The 18,336-nt window shown below is 39.5% G+C and overlaps 1 protein-coding gene across 1 annotated transcript; it reads right to left on the bottom strand.

Annotated features, from left to right (window-relative positions):
- Window positions 1–1,420: 1,420 nt before the first annotated feature.
- On the bottom strand, window positions 1,421–16,559 carry STMP1 (short transmembrane mitochondrial protein 1). Its single transcript, XM_042470399.1, has 3 exons — window positions 16,439–16,559; window positions 3,299–3,352; window positions 1,421–1,996 (listed from the first exon to the last, which is right to left on the bottom strand). Exons 1-3 carry the CDS (start codon window positions 16,451–16,453, stop codon window positions 1,919–1,921), a joined length of 147 nt encoding a protein of 48 aa, XP_042326333.1. The 5' UTR covers window positions 16,454–16,559; the 3' UTR covers window positions 1,421–1,918.
- Between the last annotated feature and the right edge of the window lie 1,777 nt (window positions 16,560–18,336).

Below are 18,336 nucleotides of genomic sequence, written 5' to 3'. Positions count from 1 at the left end.
TTTGTTTAGTGGGGGGTTGCCTTTGTCTTCTTCTGAGGCTGAGAGAAGGTTACTTGCCCAAGGTCACCCAGTGGGTTTCTACAGCCAAGCAGGGATTCAGACACTAGATTGCAGAAATGTAATGCAGCGCTCAAACTGCTACACTTTGCTAGCTCCCAGGTTTAAATCTGTGATAACTTTTTTAAAACTTCTGTATGCTGTGAATTTTTAACTATGTTTAACTGTGGTAAGATGCCTTGAACTCCAAACGGGGGGAAAGGTGGGATATAAACAAATAAGCGAAGAGCTATATACATGTGTGTATTTCAAGTTGCTCAGAGGCATACCTAAGTTAATTTAGCAGGCCTTTCTCTCTGCTTAGGTTTTCCTTAACTCCTCACAGAACCTGCAATGAGCCATACAAGTAAAGAGAGTAGAAGTCTGAAATCTTTCTAGAGATTATCAGCAGCTACTATTTGATAAGAATACTTTCCCTCCCGACAACAGGCATCTTCCTATCACCACTTGAACTGACAGAAAAGAACATACCTGTCTTCAGGGAGGAAAATGGTGTTTCCCCACTCCTAACCTGTGTTTCACTATAGTTTCAAAAAGTAAGGTATGGTGGGCTACATAATCCCCACCTAGTAGAGTGCTCCTTTGTCTTGCCCCTACAGGGAGACCATCTAATGGCCTAAGGGTACTCAGGGCTGTGGCTTCCTTGAGTCTGTCTACCTGTAATGCAGCTTTCCTCTTCTCCTACTGCCTTCTACCATATGTCAAGCATTACTGTATTTTTAGTGAGCCATGTCTTCTCAGGTTTCAGTTTAGTCATGTTGGTTCTAGGGAGAATTCAGACTTGGTTTGCTCTTGGACCCATTTAATTGTTTGTTTTTTGGCAGTCCATGGTATCTACCAAATTCCCATCTAGCATCACATTTGCCATATACCTGTAACCAGTAAAGCTGTATATAGTATCACCAATGACTTGTTTGGCTTCAGCACACCCATGAATCTAATTTGACTGGATTTGAATGGATCAGACTCTTCAGAATATTACAAGATCCCACAAGACTCCTGAAGTGTTTAGCATATCAACCTCTGAGTGGCAATATCTATTGGCATAAAAGCTACTCTATATTCAAGCTATTAAAAACACACTGCAAACTTTACACAATGTGATGTAAAGCCTTGGCCATCAACAAAGCATTATAGGAATCTACTGCAGAAGTGGAGTGCACAATAAATAGCTACTTAAAGTATTTCATGAAAGCTACTGAACAAAATGTCCACAAGACAGACAGAGAATGGGTGAAAACAACTCACAAAACTGAGTTTCATACCTCTCAATTTCTCAGCGTTTCACTCATTTTATGTGGCACAAAACAGTTGACTATATGAGGCACAACATCTAACAAAGTTAAAATCAGCAAGCACTCAATTCAGGAAAAAAGAGAATTTTAATCAGTGATTAGGTATGTTTATAAACAGGTTATTAAAAAGAATTGTACAGCTGTGCTCCCAAGTAAATTTGGAAACAGGTTATCTTTGGATGCTCTTTCATGATTGACTTCCTTCAGTTTCATTCTTGAGCCCTTGTAACAACAACATTGTATGGTGAATTGGAATAATAAACACATTTCATTACTCTATGCCTACAATACATTAATACTGACTAGAAAATACTGAGCACATCATTAAGAACAAAAATTCAATTTCTCTGTCTCCTCTGTTTTTCTTATCATTGGGGATAGTAAAAAAAAAGGTCAAATATCCTGGAAGGTCCAATGGGATGAGGCAACACGTCAGCTGGAGGGCAGTTGAGGTTCTCCAAGATTAGACTTGGAAAGATCCACAAAATCCACATTAAGGTTTGGCACCTGTGGCCCAGTGGCAACCTATATCATCAGCATTTAATATAGATGGGACTAAGTCATCATCATTTGTCATTTGGGGGCTTCTTTCTAGCTTCCACATCTCTCTTGATGTCTTCAAGTTTTTTTGCGAGATTCGGAACCTATGAAAAAGCAGAAGTGGACATCAGAATTTCTAAGAATTAATTTGAAAGAGAATGTCTTCCAGTGGAAATGAGTATAGCACAAACTAATTGGGTATCCCAGCTTACCCACTCCTATTTCATATTGCTAATACCTTATATACTGGACTATACGTCAATCTCATATATAAATTAATGGCAGGTTTTGGGGCCAAAATTATGGATTTTGAGATGACCTATGGATAAGTCAAGGGTAAAACCTAGGGGCATGTAACAAAGGATCTAAAGTGGATGAAACACAAGAAAACATTGTCAAAGAACTTACAAAAATTCAGCAGGCATAACTATTTGTGTTCATACTAAAGGCTGGATGGACGAGAATAGAAGGGGATCAGTGCTTCCAGGGCAGATTAAACTCTTGCCTATTGCCTTTCACCGTGTGTGTGTGTGTGTGTGTGTGTGTTAAAATACAGTACAGTGGTACCTCGGGATACGAAATACCCAGGTTACGAAATTTCCGGGATACGAAAAAATCCCATAGGAAATAATTGTTCCGGGTTACGAATGTTTTTCGGGTTACGAAAAAAATTTTGGTGCTTTTTTCGGCTTTTTTGCACGGAATCGCGGCTTTTCCCCATTAGCGCCTATGGCATTTCGGCTTACGAAGGCTTTTCGGGTTACGAAAGCGGCCGCGGAACGAATTAATTTCGTAACCCGAGGGAGCAGTGTACTTATATTGACCTGTGGATAAGTCAGCAGGTTCTTTGGATCAATTTTAATCTAAATTTCTAGTCTTATACATGAATATATACAGTACATTAAAAATCCAATTTCCCATTTACTTAACTTATATTAAGGCAGGTTTGGAGGCCAAAATTATTAATTTTGGAATGACCAGTGGATAATTTGAGACTAGCACTTAGGGGCATATAGCAAAGGATCTAAAGGATGAAGCAAAGCAGAACAATGTTAAGGAACTTACAAAATTCCAGCAGACATAACTCTTTGTGCTCACTCTTAAGGCTGGATAGATGAGAGAGTAGAGGGGGTTGGTGCTTCAAGGACAGATTATACTCTTGCCTTTCTCCGGGGGATGTTTCCTTCTTTTAAATAAGAGTTAAGATACAGTACTTAAACTGACCTGTAGATAAATCAACCTAGATTTTTGGGGTCAATTTTTTGATCTAAATTTCTAGACTTATACATGTATCTTTTCCTCCATGAATCTAGGTCTGTCCAAGTAAACTGATTCTCTTAAATCCTGAAACAGATAAAGCAAACACTGTCTCAAACTTAACAGTAGCAAAAAAGCAAAATACTTACATCATAGTTCTGGGCAAGATACATCCCAACTACATTACCAAGTGCAAAACCAACCTAAAGCAGAAACAAAAAGGAGAAAGATCATATTTTTTTCCCTCTCCACATATTTGTAAATGACAGCATAACATGGCTTTCCCATTAGAGTTCTTTTAAAGACAGTCTTCTTTCCATGTTTCAAAACAAACCTGATTCTCATTAGAATGTTTATCATATTTTCAACCAATGTTTTCACCAAGTGGCTTCCACTATGCAGAATGCCTCTATACAAATTAATTCCTGCAGTCACTATTTTCCATTTAAAAATGCACTGGAATTAATGTAAATTTCTAGCATTTGAAGAAATGGCAGTTTCAGATTTAAAGAGCATACAAAATACTTGCTCTTAGTATATGGGCTACTCCTTTAGAGTTCCCCTATATTATTCACAGGGCATTGATGTAATCCTTGGAGTAAACTAACAGCTGGGCACAGAGAGATTTGCAGCAGCTGCTCCTTCTCCACATCCTTAGTACCACTGTCACTCATTTGTTCCTCCCATCTGACAAACAAACATGTGGAAAATGGCAAGAGTGAAAAGAAAGAGCACCAGTGAAAGCGTTCTCTCTGTGAGGTTGTGTGGCCCTTGGTAGATGTCATGCTGTGATTCAGAAACAGGGCCTCTAGGAAGTTGTTTCAACCAGGCCCATAGTCCATTCTAGCAAAAGCTCAGACACATTACTTTTGTGACTGGCCAAACTAGCAGGGACATTTTTGGAACTGCAGTCTAAAAGAATGAATTTTCCAAGCTCTGATTCTAGCCCAATATCATGCAGAAGGATTTAACTGCTTTTGTGTATCTGCTTTCCAAGCCCAACATTTTGGAGTTAATCTTTTAAATATGCTTCTTAAATCTCTTCCATCAGGATAATAATACATTTTTAAAAAGTCTTCAAAAATTGTTATGTTAAAAGCATGGATCAAATATTTCAACAAGTGGTGAAAATGTTTCAGGGCTTGTGTTTCATGGCTGCACTGTATGAGGATTTATTCCTCAGCCAGAAAAGAACTGCAGGTTTTACTGACATTGGGGATTACAACATATGTCCAGCAAATTTACAAGTGATTTGAACAAGTTGTCATGTCCACTTTAAAGAGGATGGATGCAATTTATTCCAGATACAGTACAGAGAATTCATCTCTCACTCCTTGTGGCATGTAACGAACTTGATGCTTGGAAGCAGAGATGAAAATTAAATTCAAGAGGTTTACACTATGATAAAACTCATTTTCACAGTCTCCCTTAGAAGTAAAAACCCTACATTTCCAGTCTTGCCTTAGGGCTTACAGTCTCCAACTTGCCATAAAAGTCAATGCTTTAAAATGATTTATCAATGGTATAATACTCCACTGAAATGCAGTTATATAAACAGGCAAATATCTGTCAAATGTTAGAAAATTTCTAATGCTGTAAGTATATTCTTTCACAAGTGGTGGTGGTGGTGTCCAAAAGTCCAAAGATTTTGGGTGATAGTTTTCAACGAAACTGAAAAATAACAAATCAAAAAATTGCACTTTCACCAACAGTGGGCTTACTCTGTACATTTACGGAAGAAAACAAGTATCTTGTTATTTATTTTATTAGTCTTAATATTAGTAAAAAATATTTTAAAAATCTTCTTAGTAAAAATGTCCCTGTTCAGGTGAATGTCTTCCCTTTTATCAGAAAGCCAGTGTGATGTAGTGGTTTGTGCTTTGGACTCCGACTGTGGAGACATTCGAATCCCCGCTCCTCAGTCATAGAAATCAATGGGTGACCTTTGGCCAAGTCACACTCTCTCAGCCTCGTAAGAAGGCAATGGAAAACTCCCTCTGAACACATCTTGCTAAGAAAACCCCATATAGGTTCTCCATAAGTTGGAAACAACTTGAAAGCACACAACAACAACAACAAATAAGTATCTCTCTCTCTCTTTTTGTCTAACAGTTTTTATGGTGAATTCTGAAAACTGAAAGGTCAACACAATTTCACTTTGGACTGTTGGTATGAAAAGTTGTGGTCTCTTGCTGTCACAATAGGTTTGCAACTCAAGAAATAAACTTCATAATGACTCCTTTATTACAATTCATTGTTGTTGTTGTTGTGTGCCTTCAAGTCGTTTCTGACTTATGGCGAATCTATTGCATTTTCTTGACACATTTCTTCAGAGGATGTTTGCCATTGCCCTGAGGCTGAGAGAGTGGGTATTTATGCTCAAGCAGGGAATCAAACCCTGATCTCCAGACTTGTAGTCCATCACTCAGACTGCTACACCATGCTGGCTCTACGAAATGTATTAAAATGTAGGCATGGAACACCCAGCAGATGAAACAGCATCAGATAATGGAACACTCAGCAGATAATGCAAGAGTGCAGTGAGAGATCGTAACACTACCATGAATTGTGGGTGGTCATAATAGATTTTAAACTTATCAGTTGTCTAACAGCTTGGGAATAATCACACCATCTTCTGACATTCAGCACACTGGAAGGCTGGGCTAATAAAATTGTTTAGGGATCTCTGCCTGCGTCCCTACATCAGAACAGCAACTTATAAAGTCTGACATTTCCCCCCCTAATCACTATCCAGCTACAAAGGAATGAAATAATAATTAGAGTTCATGTCTCCTGTCATGGCCACACATTCCTGTTGTCAACACTGAACAGTTCTGCAGAAAATCAAATCTAATTGCCCCACCTTTTTTTGTAGGTCACAATTATTAATCTGTGACTTGTTGGCATGATGATACAGAATTAAAAATCTTTCAGTTGATTTTTATATTACCCTGGCAACATTCATGTTATGTATTTTTGTGCAAGGTCTATATTTTACTGGAAAAAAGCTAATAAAACTTCTTGTCCTTTATGGAAGGAAGACAACTAATGCAACATATGCATTTGAATACAATGTGCCACCAATGAACTATGGTTCTTCCCTTAGCTTCTGAGTTCTCCCTTAGCTCACGTTCTGATGTAGACAGGATATATTTCAATACAAATCTGACTTCTATGATCCACATTGTACACTTACTCAGCATCCACCTGCTGCAGATGAATGTAACAAAATGTCAACATGGTTGTTTGGCATGGTGATAGAAGTGATGATCTGCAAGAGTTATGCTGTACATAAAGCATTGTTCATGGAGTTCAATTCTTTTAAGGCTTCAGACCTGCCATTTATGTGCCCAGAAACTGCACATTCAACTCAGAAATTTTCTTATTAGTTTCCAAAAGCTATTTTATGCATTCAACATGCAAACACACTAGAACTTGGACTACAACTCCCAGAATCCCTCAGTCAGTATGAATTCTGGAAGTTCTGGTCTAAAAAATAACTTTGCCAAGCCATAATGCACACACAGAAAAAAAGGACTAAGAGGCAGAAAACTAGCAAGTTCTAGAGCAATGAGCCTTAAACTGTGCCCTTTAAGAGATTTTGGACGTCAGCTCCCAGAATCCCAGACTATTGGCCAACCTGGCTGAGGCTTCTAGGAGATGAAGTCCAAAATCTCTTAAAGGGCACAGTTTGAGAACTACTGTTCTAGAACATAATTGTACATTATGGTATGTTTCAGGCCATAGGTTTTTCTCATACAAGCCAATTCATAACCAATACAAACCTCGTAATTACACAGGGAACGTCAAATGACCAAACAGTAGATAATGAGCAAATATTTAAAAGAAGTTCCATTGCTTTCCTTAAGCTGCATCTCAAAAATTTGCTGCTTCTCCTAAAATATCACTGCACATGTTCTGAAAGGCAGCAGATGCTGACATCTTCTGGGCTGGGTGTTATAGCTTTTTAAAGGCAGTCTAAGGAACCATTTCTAACCTACTAATTCACTCTTCTTTCCTGTTCCAAAGTGCTACTTTGCTACTTTGTTCCAAAGTGCTACTGTACCTCTGCTACTTGGTCTTACCTGTTAAGTAATGAAGATGGCAACATTCACTTAACCTTCATTAGTTGAAAGGTGCCTATTCAGACTTACAAGACAAAAAAAGCTACCAAGTGTTTTTATATTTTTCTTTTGAATCTATTTGCCATAGCTGGCCTTTTTATTCCAAAGAAACTCAGATTGGGGAAGGGCAAGCGACAACCTCACAAGCTACAAGACAAGTTGAACAGGTCACCCTAAGTACATTTTCCTAGGGTAAAGTTCTACTAAACAAGCAGGATTTATTTTTAACTAATGCTGTCCAATTGTAAGCCAATTGTATTGTATAGAAAACTGCCTTAACACACATGCACATATTCACTCTTACACATGTGTGTATGGACTAGTGACAGGTTCCAAAATAACAATGAAGAGTAGCCGAGATTAATGACATCCAGAGTCGGCAATCAGAAAGCAGATACTTAAAAGTTTGTGTTCTACCAAACTGCCAAATGAAAGTGCTGATTTCAACAAACTTAGCAATGTATTTCTCTGTAAGATGAACATACTGCCCACATTCATAAATTAAATGAGCCACACATTTCTGTGGTTATGGACCACACCCCAAAATATTATATATGTGTGTGTGTGTGTGTGTGTGTGTGTGTGTGTGTGTGTGTGTCATCCAGATCAGTTTCTATAAAATGAAGTTTTCTAACTCGCAAATAAGGATTTAATAAGGGACACCTGGCAAATCAAGTATAGACAGCTACACACACATGAATCTCAAGCCAATATCTTCTATTCTAACCAGAGCTTGAACAATTCACATTATTGACAACATTTCTCAGAATCCCCCAGTCAGTAATTAAAAACCCACCCTGAATTCCAAAGATAAATATAAAAAGCTGCTGGCTTCTTTGAACACATCAAATGAAGGTGACTACTTTGTTTACACTTTACTGGACTGGCATAACACACCAGTGTGTACTTGCAAACACACAATGTACCCCAAAGTTATTTGTTGCATTCTTTGACCAAAAATAGCTCTGAACTTCAAGAAAGCCAAGAGACATTATGTTTCTGTTTCCAGCTACTCCTTCCAGTGTGTACACACACCAATGTTTCATTCTGACACACATGCTTCATTCTGACACACAACAATATTTCCATCATATAATTCAGCCTCATACTGATAAAGCATGGAAAAGGCCCTAGTCCAGACTACAGATCCCAGAAATCCCCAGGCAGCTTGGCCAGTGTCAAAAGCAACCATACTGGATGATGGAGCATTTTAGAAGTTGGCTTCCCCCCAAAAAAAGCTAACTTTCCCATGTGCTACACAACTGTAATAATTTTTAAAACCCATTCTTAGCTCTGGAAAAGATATACCTGCCATTGAGACCCCACGCTTTATGCATTTCTACACTTTCCTCTTTATTCTCACCGTACTCTTCCAAACTTATGGTGCATTCCCCCTATGTTCAGTTGGTTACAGAAATGCCCCTCTGCTATCCCCACAATATTCCCAGTGATTGGGCAGCATATAAATAAATCCTATTATTATTATTTTTATTATTATTACTTAGAGAATACCTTTCCAGAAATGAGCATCTCAATTTTGCACCTCCTTCTATAGCTCAGGCAGTGGGGGAGTGTTGAATGGAAAGAGAATAAAGCTAAAAGCCTCACCCATATGAAGAACAAGATGAACCAAAGCTACCTTGTCCCTGCTAGAGCAATGCTGGCTTCTTTTCTTTAGGCCAGAGGAACGCAAAATGCATACCATCATCATTCCATCAGTAGCGGTTGGAAAAACTGACTGTACTTATGTTTTGCCACATGCTTCCTGGAGCATCACACTGGCACAGTTTTTAACAGAAAATTTTTAAGGCAAACCACAGACCAAAAACCTATATGAAAACAATATGTGCTTCTTAGTTATTGGCTGTGCTCATTTGGCCACAAGAAGATTTGTCCGTATCTTCCAACGGGCACAAAAACACTTTTTTAGTCTTCTACCTATATTTGTTTTCTATTTTGTTTTTCCCTTGTGCTGCATTCTTTCATGAACCCCTCTTCCTCTCCTTTTCTGAGGGACCATATCTGGTTCTCATGGCTTCTCACATCTGGTCCACAAGCTCAATTTTGCTGGTTTCTGGATAAGGAGAAGACAACCAAATTTGGTTCCTAGAATACCAAAAATATTTGAGTATTTTTGTTTAGTTAAAAAAAATGACCTTTTGTCTTTGGCTGAAACCAGAAAAATGTTCACCCAAGGAGGAAAAAAAAAGTTCATGCTATTTCATCACCCAGGAGGGAAAGATCTGTGACGTATTAGCAAAATTTATTTATAAATGACCCCACAGCCACCAGAAAGAGTTTTCAGGAGAACCATCGCACAAGTATCCCACTTGCCATCTTGAGTGACACTGTACAAAGCTGTACTTTAGCTGCTTCCATTGCAATATAAAAAGTAGTCTGCCAGAATGCTGGCAGCTACAGGATCTGGTCTGTTTATTTCAAAGTATTAAAAACCTCAGTTCTTGCAGAAAGAAAAACCTTGTGGGGACTGCCCCTCAGCCCATTTTCTGATACGCTGCAACCTTCCTTCAAATAAATACATCCTGGACATTTTGGAATATGATTACCATTATTTATTTTACTGGTGTGCAGGCAGGACTGATGGAAGCTGTAGTCCAAAACATCTGAAGAGCACCAAAACATCTGAAGAGGTTGCCTATGCCAACTGTATCTGGATTTAAATAATATGAAAGAGAGAAAAGCCTCCAGCACAGTTGATAACTAACAATATACAGTACTGTACATGGCAAGTTAAGGACAGCTGAGGACTGGTGAGAATTCACAGAGCTTCCCATAATGATCCTAATTTTATGCATAGCCTTAAAAAGAAGTATGCAATTACTGAAGTCCTTAAAAAAATCAAGACAAAAGGACAGTTTATAAGATTATCCCTTTATCTCCTTGCAACAGTCTTAAGCAAGAAGATGGAAGATCTGAGACTTCATACACTAAACACAGAAGGGAAGACAGAATATATCAGCTTTTCCTTTCTCCATTCTTCCGGTTGTCAAACACAAATCAGAAAGCCTTAAGTAGAAGTGATTTTTATCATGGATTTGCCCACACAAGACTCAAGCAATCTCTCGTTCAAACCAAAAATATTTAAGGTTCGGTTGAGAGTCTCCTCCACCACTTTGTCAGAGGAAGAAGAAATGTCATCAGAGAACTAAGCTCAAAGAAACACAGCAATCCTTAAAGAGATTGTCTTGAATTGCAACAAATGGCAAAAACTAATGTCAACAAAAGCTGACTTCTCTACTAAAATCAGAATCCAAATTATGTGAACTGAACAAATAAGAGAGGAAAAACAAATTATAATTTTAAAATTTGATATGTATACTGACAGACAGATAGATATTAAATATGAACAGATGAAACCATTTATAAGCTAGTGCTTCCCAAATGGTGCTTTGAGAAGAGCTGAAGTATGTTGTGTTGCATGCATTCGTCATCCTATGACCAAGATGGCAGGATATATCTTTGGCTATATTTGATTGTTCAGTGTTTGTGAGGATACCAATGGCATGAAGGAAGCTACTAGAACAGTTGTTACCCAACACTGGTTCTCCAGATATGGTTCTTAAGTTCCCTGAATCACAAACTACTGGGATTCCTGGGAGCTGAAAGCCAAAACTACTGGAAGACCAAAGACTGAGAAACGTGTTAAAAGACATGGCAGGCAAGCCACATGCCCAAGGACCTATTCATACTATACAATTTATAGCACTATGATTCCACTTTATCTACCATATTTCAGTTATGGAATCCTAGGACAAGGAGTTTAAAAGTTCTAGAGTTTCCTTTTTTTAAAAAAAAAATTATTGTTAAAAACATAGTTACCGGTATTACACCAAATACAGTACAAAAACTTTACCGTCCATTTAACAGATTTGTCAATCTCTTTTTACGATGATACTTCCCCAAGCCCCAAGTTCTAGAGTTTCACAAAATTACATACTCTAGAATTCCACAGAATGTAGCTCTATCATTTCAAACTGTGTAATGTGAAAAGGCCCCACATTCTACAATGCGTTACAGGTACATTAATGGAAAAAATTCCATCAGTGGAATGACACCACTGGATGCAATCCTTTGGTGTAAATCTAATTCACTGAAACAAATCACAACTCTCCAGATACTGCTAAACTGCAGCCCTAGCCAGCATCACCAGTGCTGAGGAATACTAGGAGCCACAGTCCTGTAACACTCTTGATCAGTCCCAACTAGAATAAAACCAATGAATGAACGGGTATTTGGTAAATCAACTGCTGGTTCTACAGATGCAAGTTTGACAGATGTAATAGGTAATATGTTTATTGCAGGTAGGCCAGATTGCATTTAACAGTGCAATTCCATGCAGGATTCCCAATAGCTCTTACTTCTTATTGAGACTTTAGGATTGCTTTTTAGGATATAGTTTATTTTGATTCACTGCATTTATAAGACATATTTCAGTCACATTTTTCTCACTGTCCTACCTCTCTATCTGTTGTGAGAATAGGTAGCTGACTCACACCATTTCTGACCATCAATCCTTCTAGCTCAGTAATTATCTACCTCCACAGAATGAATATAGGACTTTCTGCATAGAAGGTGCATGTGGCATCACAAAGCTGTGGTCTTTAAGAGAGGAAACCAGGTATGACACCCCAAGATTCTTACTGGGCTAGAATATTTTAAGTATCCTCAAACATATGTTCTCATATACAGGAAACATTTTTTAAAAGAATATCAACTGCTTTATTCAAACAAATCCTGATGTTTCTTTCCAATTCAAGGTTATGCTCTTCTCTCAACCTTCCGGTGCCTGATTATAAAATGACCAAAGCAACTCTGCTAAACATACTGCAGAAAAAATAAGGAAGATTCTTTGGGTGTCTTACAGCCTACTTATCAAGGAATGAGTGGGAAGAGGAAAATCAGTGGGCATCTTCTCTAAGGATCATTGTTTCTTGGTTAGTTTTTTAGTGCAGATGGTTACTATACATATAGTATGTGCTGCCTCTTCTTGTGTTGTGCCCTCTGCACCTGCTGCACAAGACCCAGCAGGAGAGGGGCTGTCTTTTTTCTCTTTTCCTTTTCCCAACACACTTTCTGCACCTGGGAAGCCTGCTGGTGACAGCGCAGAAGAAGAACACAGTTCTTACCAGTTGGTCTCTGTGTGCTCCTCTGAAGAAAAACTTTTAATGGTTGGTCAGCTTACCCTAGCCAAGCCCTCTTGGGATCTGCAGTTGCCGCCTCTTCTGAACTATCTGGAGAGCATCTGAATGTTTTTCTAGCCTGTAAAAGGTGAGCACTGATGTTTTATGTTTGACACCTCTTTAAAACTAGTAGTAGGTTGAGTAAAATTCCTAACTTTGTGACTCCTGATCTGGCATTTGCTTGAATATGTGAGGATGATAGGTGGGTAGTAGGATAAGGTTCCATGTGCTGATCTTGCCTCCTACATCCATACTCATGTATGCCACATCAAACCCCAAACCCTGCTATGTTGGGTAACACCCTGCAAAGGGATGTTATGCTTGTTCACTTAAATGTTATTTGAATGCTCCACACAACCCAAGATCCTAAAAAAAGAAAGATCTCCAGCCATGTGGAGTGTTCTTCTCATATTCAAGTGAATGTAAAGAGAGCTCCCTTTCGGAGCTCCCTCATTTATCCCTGTACTCTACAGATGAGAAATGTGTGGCCCGCCAGATGTTGGACTGCAATTCCATCATCCCTCACAGTGTGGCCAGGGCTAATGGAAGCTTCAGTTTAACAAAATCTGGAGAGCCACAAGTTTCCCACCTCCGCTCTACCCTGCACTCATGTATTCAGGCAAACACCTGAACACAACTGAGTTGAACTTTGGATGTAGACATAATCTTGTTTTCTTACTAACACTTCTTAAAGCAATTCAAACTTTAAACATGTTGTGGACACTCTGAAACACTGGCTCAGCAAATACTACAGGTGTGAGGTTTCATCAAGATAAAAATTTTCAGATGCACAGCAGAATCCAGGGACAAAAGTTCCTTGGTAAGTCTGACCAAAAACTGGTACAAAGAAACTACAGCATTGATCCAGAAAGCACATGGACAGGAGCTAAAACAGAGAGGATCAATATTCTGCCAATACCAAGGAGAAAAAGACCAAAGTATTAACAGTTACACTAGTCCTAAACAAGAAGGAATGCATGCATCCATACATGATACCTGGGTTAATGTCATACAATGCCTAGTGTTAAAGTGCTTTACAAATACTATAAGACAAGACCAACTTTCTGCTGCAATTCACAACCCCAAGAAGACTGTTTTGTGTTTTGTACAAGAGAGATAAAGGTTTGTATCACATATGGAAGATGTTGCCATGCTGCACATAACTGATATCAAGAGGGAGAGTGCATACATAGATTAAAAATGGTAGCTTCCCCATGGAAAGACAATTCTGCAGTTGCTTTTGTCTCGGGGGAAAAACCTTGATGAGGACAGATGCATATTAACAATTTTTGCGGGCCCACAAAACCCTCTTGATAACCTCATTCACATTTTTACTAAGCTACTTCAATATGACTTGTTTACAGACACTAGATTTTGCTTCTTCCCCAGCCATCAACTAGCAACCATTCCACCAGCCTAGGAAAGAGGGAAAGAAGGGCCACCATCAGTCCTTCTGAGAAGCCAGCTCCATGAGAAGCAGCCATGGTCATCCTGCACCCAGTCTACCAGGTTCAACAGCATGCTAACATGAAGAACTTTCTGCTTTTGTTTTCTTCTTTTCCTTTTCCTGCCCTGTCCCTCTTTCCTTTTATGCCATGCCTTTCTTAGATTATAATATGAATGCAAGGGTCTATCTGTCTTTTACTGATATATAAATTGCTCAGAGAGCTTTGCCAGCTTTAGAGGGTAGTATGAAGGCTACTGATGAAGCAAACCAACTTCTGTAACATATCTATGGCTGCAGCCACCCTGCAGAAATAATGCAGTTTGACACCATTTTAACTGCCATGGCTCAATGCTATGGAAGTCTGGGAATTGCAATTTATTGTGGCAGCAGAGCTCTCTCATAGAGAAGGCTATGTATCTCATAAAACTACACTTCCCAAAATCCCACAGCATTGAGCCATGGTAGTTAAAGTGGTGTCAAATTGGATTATTTCTGCAGTGTGGATGCAACATATGCTGTGTAACCTGGAGGCAGGAGTAACAACTCCCAGTCAGCAGGACTGCTGGCCAGGGGATTCTGGGGGCTGTAGTTCAAAAATATAAGTTCCACACTGAAGTTACAATAACAGTTGATTTTACAAAGAGGTAAGAAGTTTACATTTTTGACAAATCAGGTGGGAAATAATTCAAAATGAGAAGGTAGCTGGGAAAGGATTGCTATATATTTTCACTTGCAAGGCTGCTACAGATTCGAATCCTACCTATACTGACTCTCATCTTCACTGCAGTTTTACACCATTTTAAGAGCCATGGCTCCATGCTAACAAATCCTGGGATTTGTTGTTCTGTAACACATTTAGCCTTTGCTGTCAGAGAGTGCTACAACAAACTACAAATCCCTGAACTCCATAGCATGGAGCCATGACAGCTAAAGTGCAGTCAAACTGCACTATTTTTACAATGTAAATGCACTCTTGGGCTGCCTCCGCACTGTAGAAATAATCCAGACTCTGCTTAAACTGCCATAACTCCATGCTATGGAATCCTTGGATCTGTAGTTCTGTGAGACATTTAGCCTTCTCTGTCAGAGTGCTCTGCTGCCCCACATAGGAGGGAGCCAGGACCATGAAAGCAGTGTCAAACTGTATTATTTCTGCAGTGCAGATTCAGCACTACAGAAATAATGCAGTTTGACAACACTTTAGCTGCCATGGCTCCATGCTATGAACCCTGAGATACGCAGTTTTGTAAGACTTTTAGTCTTTTCTGTCAGAGAGCTCTGGTGCCACAACAAACTACAAATCCCAAGAAGGAGCCATGGCAGTTAAAACAGTATCAAACAGGATTATTTCTGCAGTGTGGATGCAGGCTCAGAAGTAAACCCCACTCTTTGTAATGGTAGGATTTCTTCCCAGGCAGGCACCTACAAGACTGCCACCTGGTATTATATGATGGGGGAGCAGCTTTTCCTTCATCATTATTGCTTATTATTAATATTTATTTGTATACCGCTCCCCCCCCCCAAAAAAAAATTGGGACACAAAGCAACTTACACATCAAAATTATTCATTCATTCATTCGCTGCTCTTCCTCTCCTGAGAACACTCTGCTGCCAAAACAAACTACAAACCCCAAAATGGAGCCACTGCAGTTAAGGCAGTGTTAAACTAACTTACATAGATGATTTCTGCAGTGTGGATGCAGCCCCAGAAGGCAATGCCACTCTTTGCAATGGTGCCTTCCTCCCAATTATTATTATTATTATTATTATTACATTTATATCCCATTTCCCCCCAAAAAATTGGGAAAAAAGAGTGGCTTACAAATTAAAATTATTAATTCGTTCATTTGCCGCTCTTCCTCTCCCTAAAGCTCCCTCAACAAACTACAAGTCCCAGGAATCCATAGCATTGAGCCGTGGCAGTTAAAGTGGTGTCAAACTGGATTATTTCTCCAGTGTGGATGAAGGCTCAGTAATAAATCCCATTCTTTGTACGGGTTTTTTCCCCCTCCTAAGTAGGCTGCCACTTGGCATTATATGGGAAGGAAAGCAGAGTTTCCTTGGTCATTATTGCTTATTATTATTATTATTATTGCTGCTATTATTATTATTATCTTATATCTCGTCTTTCTCCCAATATAGAGACTCAAGGTGGCAAACAGGTATAAAACAATACAATTTAAAACACAATACCAAATATACCTCTGGGATATGTAGTTTTGTGAGACATAATAAGTCCAAAACACACTGGAGAAACAGTCCAGTTTGAGACTGCTTTAACTGCTAGAGAATCCTGGGAACTGTAGTTTATTGTGGCCCCAGAGCTCTCTCTAAATATCTCACAGAACTACAGTTCCCAGGATTCCCTAGCACTGAGCCAGGGCAGTTAAAGCAGTCTCAGACTGGGCTATTCCTGCTGCAGTGTGTTTTGGGCCTCAGTCTTCATCCTCTGGCTGCTCTTCCTCTCCTCCTATAATGGCTTCCAGGCCCCGAGCTCCTCACAATGAAAAGACTCACCAAAAACTGGAACATAATGGCGGCTGCCAGGCCTTTCAGCTTCCACTAAGAGGCGACCAGAGACTCAGCCGGCTGCGCCCACTCTTCCGGGTCCCCGCCTTTCAGCCCCTCGTTCGCTCTTCCCATTGGTCGAGAGCTTGATGGACCTCTGACTGAGCCTATCCCTGATTCTCCTGAACAAGCCCCGCCATTTTCTTTCTTACCTGAGAAGCACAGAGAGACTGAGAGAGAGAAAACCTTCAAAGCAGCCTCTGAAGCCACACTGCAGGAGTAATAATCCAGTTTGGCACCCCTTTTAGGTCCAAAACACCCTGCAGGAATAATCCAGTTTGACACTGTTTTATGTCCAAAAACACACTGCAGAAGTAATCCAGTTTGACACCACTTTTAGGTCCAAAACACACTGCAGAAATAATCCAGTTTGACACCATTTTAGGTTCAAAACACATTGCAGAAACAATCCAGTTTGACACCGTTTTTGCTCCAAAACACACTGCAGAAGTAATCATGTTTGACACCACTTTTAGGTCTAAAACACACTGCAGAAATAATCCAGTTTGACACTATTTTAGGTTCAATACACATTGCAGAAATAATCCAGTTTGACACCACTCTAAGTGCCCTGGCTGAGTGCTAGGGAATACTAGGAATTGTAGTTTATAGTGGCACCAGAGCTCTCTGACAGAGAAGGCTAAATGTCGCACAAACCTACAGTTTCCAGAATTGCATAGCATTGTGCCATGGCAGTTAGAGCAGTGTCAAACTGGATTATTTCTGCAGTGTGGAGGCAGCCTGGATCCCATTGGGAAGCCAGGCGGGGCAGAGGGGTGAAGTTTATTTATTATTTCACAGGAGTGTCAAAAGCGGTTGGGATTTCTAGTAAACCAGTCCCCCTTTAAGTTCACAGATTAAAGTCTTGCGTTTTCCCCCTTCCAAATCTTATTTATTGTCATTTGACATTCACACATGTTGTTGTTCTGTGCCTTCAAGTTTTTTCCGCTTTATGGGAACCCTTATACCAGATTTGTTCAGAGGAGGTTTGCCATTGCCTCGACCTGAGGCTGAGAGAGTGTGACTTGCCCAAGGTCACCCAGTGGGTCTCATGGCAGAGCTGGGACTCAAACCCTGATCTCCAGAGTTGTAGTGCAACACTCAAACCACTATGCCATGCTGGATCTCAAATAAACTTTTACTCGTAGAAAATTTTATATATTCTGAGTGCTAAAGAAATTCTAGGAACCAAACACATGAGGGCGCCAGAAATCCACATTAAACTTTTCTGAGTTATAATAATTTCTTTTTTAAAAAAACATGCAGAGGTAGCTGTGTTGGCCATTTAGCAAATTCAAGCAAAAATTCACCAAACTGTGATACTTTTACTGGACAACCAAAATGCACAATATACTTGTTGCAAGCTTTCAAAGCTCCATGGCTTCCTCTTCAGGGAAAGTGTTACAAACAAAACAGGAGAAAAACAATTGGAGATGTTAGCCTCCAAGGACAAAAGCAACATAATAGTTTAATTGTTTGAATTTTGTTGAGATTTTAAATGTTTTATCTGTGAGCCGCCTTGGAACCCTCCAGGGAGAAAGGCAGCATATAAATGAAATAAATAAATAATGCAGGCATCTGACTAATATCTCCAATTGTGCATTTCAGTTGGCCAATAAAGGTATCACTGGAGTTCATATAATCTCCATCTTGGAAAGTGCCATCGGTCCCCTGTCAGGAGAAAGGTGGGATATAAATTAAATAAATATAACCATTGGAATTCTATTGGGGTCCTGTTGTTGTTGTTATTGTTGTTGTTGTTGTGTGCCTTCAAGTTATTTCCAGCTTATGGCAACCTTAAGGAAAACCTGTTGGGGCCTTAGGTCTTCATAAATGGATTTATGCCT

This window comes from Sceloporus undulatus, chromosome 5, assembly GCF_019175285.1.
Source record: "Sceloporus undulatus isolate JIND9_A2432 ecotype Alabama chromosome 5, SceUnd_v1.1, whole genome shotgun sequence".
NCBI classification, from domain to species: Eukaryota; Metazoa; Chordata; class Lepidosauria; order Squamata; family Phrynosomatidae; genus Sceloporus; species Sceloporus undulatus.
This window is presented reverse-complemented; position numbering and strand designations above follow the sequence as displayed.

Coding starts and splice junctions, on each gene's coding strand:
- STMP1 (XM_042470399.1), bottom strand. Junction 1,997..3,298: donor ATCTTGCCCAGAACTATGAT/GTAAGTATTTTG, acceptor GCTTTTTCATAG/GTTCCGAATCTCGCAAAAAA.